Source organism: Vigna unguiculata, chromosome 10 (genome assembly GCF_004118075.2).
Source record: "Vigna unguiculata cultivar IT97K-499-35 chromosome 10, ASM411807v1, whole genome shotgun sequence".
Taxonomy (NCBI): Eukaryota; Viridiplantae; Streptophyta; class Magnoliopsida; order Fabales; family Fabaceae; genus Vigna; species Vigna unguiculata.
Window position 1 is genome coordinate 14,905,024 of NC_040288.1, and position 4,889 is coordinate 14,909,912.

At 43.9% G+C, this 4,889-nt stretch overlaps 2 protein-coding genes across 2 annotated transcripts; both read right to left on the reverse strand.

The window, feature by feature from the left end:
* Nucleotides 1-1,974: 1,974 nt before the first annotated feature.
* Nucleotides 1,975-3,379, reverse strand: LOC114165286 (uncharacterized protein K02A2.6-like). The gene has a single exon (XM_028049939.1). It carries the CDS (start codon nucleotides 3,340-3,342, stop codon nucleotides 1,975-1,977), a length of 1,368 nt encoding a protein of 455 aa, XP_027905740.1. The 5' UTR covers nucleotides 3,343-3,379.
* A 38-nt stretch (nucleotides 3,380-3,417) lies between these two features.
* On the reverse strand, nucleotides 3,418-4,030 carry LOC114165287 (the record flags this gene model as incomplete). Its single annotated transcript, XM_028049940.1, has 1 exon — nucleotides 3,418-4,030. A coding segment is annotated over exon 1 (597 nt), but the record flags the coding sequence as incomplete, so codon positions are not given.
* Nucleotides 4,031-4,889: the final 859 nt, after the last annotated feature.

Here is a 4,889-nt window from a genome sequence, read left to right on the forward strand (position 1 = left end):
CTGAATTAAAACTTCGAGATCTCCCTGGGACGTACGCCTAACGTCCAACAAGTGCTCAGGACCAACTTCCAACACATAGTCGTCAGCCAAAACTGGAGGCAAGGATTGAGGCACTGCAGGTGGTGTAACAGCCTTCTTCAATAATGAGACATGGAATACGGGATGTATTTTGCTATGGGGAGGTAAGTCCAGCTGGTAAGCGACCTGACCCACACGAGTAAGCACCTGATAGGGCCCATAAAAACGAGGACAAAGCTTTTCATTGGGTCGCTTAGCCAAGGAACGAAGCCTATAGGGCTGTAACTTTAGATAGACCCAATCCCCTACCTGATATTCCACCATTCTACGATGTTTATTGGCTTGAACCCGATTCTGATCCTGGGCTTTACAGAGGTTAGCTTTGAGTTCCTGAAGCATATAATCCCGTTCCTGTTGTAGCTGATTCACACTAGCAACTTTAGAAGGAATTGTAGTCCCTTTTAGAAGTAGGGGGTCGCATCCGTAGAGAGCTTTAAAAGGGGTCATTCGTGAGGAAGCATTGTAATTGGTGTTGAACCAAAATTCTGCCCAAGGCAGCCACTTGGGCCATTGTTTAGGTTGCGTCCCCGTCATGCAACGAAGGTACGTTTCCAAGCAACGGTTCACTACCTCGGTCTGGCCATCCGTTTGTGGGTGGTAGGATGTACTAAACTTCAGCTTTGTCCCTGCCTTGTCGAAACAATTCACGCCAAAAGTTGCTTAAAAAAAGTTGATCGCGATTAGATACAATGGTGGAAGGAAACCCATGAAGCTTGACCACTTCTTTAAGAAATACGTGAGCCACCTCTGCTACTGTGTAAGGATGAGAAAGGGGGAAAAAATGTGCATATTTGGTCAATCTATCCACCACCACGAAAATGGTATCTTTCCCTTGTGCCTTAGGTAACCCTCCTATGAAGTCCATTGAGATGTCCGACCACACAAGCGTGGGAATAGGTAGAGGTTGGAGTAACCCTGCAGGAGCCAAGGTTTCTGCTTTATTACGTTGACAGATCTCACACTGCATGACAAAGTTTTTGATATCCTTCTGCATACCATCCCAATATACCACTCCTGCTATCCTTTTCAACGTTCTGAAATAGCCGCTATGGCCACCAAACGGGGATTCATGCAAATCCTTAATAATAAGAGGGATGCGGGAATAAAGCTTTGGTAACACCAATTTCCCTTGATAAAACAATCTGTTTTTCGTCCATTCATATCCAGGGTGAGCCTTCGAATTTACCATAAGATCCTGGATTAAGGAGGTAAGTTTAGAATCTTGGTGAACTTCCTTATCCCAGGCTTCCCACTCATCAATATGAAAGCTGGATAAAGCGAGGAAATGCCCCTTTCTTGATAACGCATCCGCCACTGTATTTTCCTTTCCTGGTCTGTAAGTGATTTCGAAATCAAACCCAATTAATTTCGAGGCCCATTTGAACTATTCCTCCGTTAATAGCCGCTGGTCATTGAGAAATCGCAAGCTTTTTTGATCTGTAACTACTATGAAGTGACTTCCCATCAAATAATGCTTCCATTTATGTATGGCTTGCACCACCGCCATAAGTTCCCTTTCATATACAGATTTGTTCTGGCTTCTTTCAGACAGAGCTTGGCTCCAAAAGGCCAGGGGTTTTCCCTCCTGTAACAAGACAGCGCCCAAGCCTTTACTAGAGGCGTCTATTTCAACAGTAAAAGTCTTGGAAAAATCTGGAATTGTTAAGATAGGCAGTTGAGTGACAGCCTGTTTTAGTGTCTCAAAAGCTTGTTGAGCTTCTGCTGTCCAAAGAAACCCTTCCTTGGTTAATAATTTGGTTAGAGGTTTAGCAATGCTCCCATATCCTTGCACAAAACGCCGATAGTACCCTGTGAGACCCAAGAATCCCCTCAAAGACGTAGGATTCTTAGGGACAGGCCACGTTTGCATAGCCTCAACATTTTGCGGATCTGCTGCTACCCCTTTACTAGAAATAATATGGCCCAAATATTCCAAACTAGCTTGCCCAAAACTGCATTTTTTTTATTCAATCGCAATTGATGACGTTGCAGCACTTGCAAAACTTCTGTCAAATGAGTTGCATGCTGCTCTAAGGTGGGGCTGTAAACCAAAATATCATCGAAGAAGACCAGCACTGATTTCCGTAGATAGGGCTTGAGAATGTCATTCATTAGGGATTGGAATGTAGCTGGTGCATTAGTCAACCCAAAGGGCATGACTAGGAATTCGTAATGGCCTTCATGAGTTCGGAAGGTAGTCTTCTCAACATCACATTTCCTCATCAAAATTTGGTGATACCCGGATTTCAAATCTAATTTCGAAAAGAGCACAGCCCCAGCTAATTCATCCAATAATTCCTCAATTACAGGGATTGGGAATTTATTAGGGATGGTAACTTTGTTCAAAGCCCGATAGTCGATACAAAATTGCCACCCCCCATCCTTTTTTCGAACCAAAATTATGGGGCTTGAATACGGACTGATGCTAGGTCTAATAATCCCAGCATGAAGCATCTCTTGTACCAAGGTCTCAATTTCATTTTTCTGCTGATGGGAGTATTTGTAGGGTCTGAGGTTAGGGATTGTGGCTCCCTGCTGGAGGTGAATAGCATGATCATGATTGCGGCTAGGGGGTAAGCCTATGGGCTCTTGAAAAATTGTCTCGTGGAGCTCTAAAATTGGAAGCAATGTAGCAGGGATATCTAGAGTGTGGCTGCCCTCCTTTTCTTCTCCCCATTTTAGCAGATAACACGATCCTTCGTTTCGCCATTCGTGCAGTAGAGTCTTCAAGGAAGACTGCGATTTTGATAAAGTTGGATCTCTTGTGATAAGCCTCTCTGTATCACCCTTCCTGATGGTTAATTTTAACTGACCAAAATCTGCCTTGACCTCCCCAAGGCTAGCCAGCCATTCCAGCCCCAACACAATGTCTGCCCCACTCAAATCAAAGACGAAAAATTGTTGTTGAACCTGGAACCCCTGTAAATCCAATAAAAATCCTTGGCATTTACCTTGGCACCGTACCTTGTGGCCATCACCAACTTCCACCACGAATGGAGGTGTGTCTTCCTGTTGCAGCCCACATCTAGAAATAAGGCTGGAAGAAATAAAGTTGTAGGATGCACCACAATCCAGCAACACCACTACTCGTTCAGACCCAATACTACCCCATAACTTCCAGGACTTCTTTGTAGTGATCCCAGCCATGGTGCACAAGGAGAGTTGCAAAACTTGCCCCTTTGCAGCCCCCATTTCATCATTGGTCTCAGGTTTGTCTTGAACACCCTCTAATCCCGTCATTTCTTCCTCTGTTAACAACAACATGTGGAGCTGTTTGTTTTTGCAAATGTGGTTAGGGCCATACTTCTCATCACACCGAAAACAAAGGCCTCTCTTGATCTTCTCTTGTAACTCAGCTTCAGACAATTTCCTAAAAGGTGCCCCTCTAAGACGTTGCCCTCCCGATGTGTTGCTGGCAATACTAGTAGTCTCCCCCGATTTCCCTTTTCCGTCATTGAAATTGACAGAACTTCCTGAGGTTGTTGGCTCCCTGGAAAAACTTCTTGTCACTATATAAGGTTTGGAGGTAGTGGTAGACCTATTCAGAGATGAATAACCTGCCTTCGAATGCACGCGAATCTTCTCCTCCACCATTTGGGCTTTAAGCATTAAATCTGCCAGCGTAGCAGGGTCATACAATTTGACTTCTGCCTTAATGTCATCTTTCAGACCATTCAAGAAGATCCCCACCAAGTATTCTTGCTCAATTCCCTTCAAGAATCCTGCATACATCTCAAACTTCTGAATATACTCATCAACCGTTCCATTCTGACTTAAGCCTATCAAGATTTCAAAAGGGTTCTGTAACATGGTTGGCTGGAACCTTCTAACCACTGCTACTTTAAACTCTTCCCAAGAAGGGTTCTGATGACAGGTTTCCCACCACTGAAACCAGTTGAGAGCTTTCCCTTCCAACGCTACCATTACCGCCTGCATTTTTTCCTCCTCCGTCACAGCCTTTAATCGAAAATATCATTCTAAACGATTTGTCCAGCCATAGGCCTCCTCCCCCACAAAAACTGGAATATCCAGTTTCCTCCAGCGCGACGGACACAACCCCATATCTGTTTCCTCCTTCTGACGATCATGAGGACGAAAATGCCCTGTTGAGGATGACTGCCCTATTGGCTCTCCCAAAGATATCTTCTCCACCAGCCCTGAAACCCCTCGCAGCAAGTCTTCAATGCGTTGAAAGCGATCATGATTCTCATTATCAGTTTTATCACGATCTTGCGCCATTTCTTGGAGCAACTTTTCCAATCCATCCAATCTTGCCTCCATTCTTGTATTCACCATACCTAGGTGACGCTGCGACCACAGTGCCAAGATCCCAGCTCTAGATACCAATTGATAGGACTGGTAATTGCTGGACTTTAGCTAACAACCTATTTTATTGAATGTGGGTATATCTCCCACTGTAGTGACAGGGAGAAAATCCCGAGAACTTGATTCTTACACACTCTTTGCACCCAACTCTGAGAGACCCTCTCTCAGCCCTTCCCACAATTCTGTAAACGGAAAACAGACTTAAAAAAAACACCTAGACCCTTAACAGACTTATATAGGTCTGTTACAGTTTACATTCCTAACTGTTTCTAACTGTTTCAACTGTCTGTTTGGCCCTCCTTTTGTACACAATACCATATCTATCAACATGTTTCTCTCTCCTCTTTCCATCTAAATCAAATTTAGATATTAGGTTTGACTATTTGATGATTGTTCTTGCATTTTGAACACTGATTTTAAGTGTGGAACCATGCTTAAATCAGAGAGTGATAAATAACCACCTCAGTCCAAGTGACTACACAATA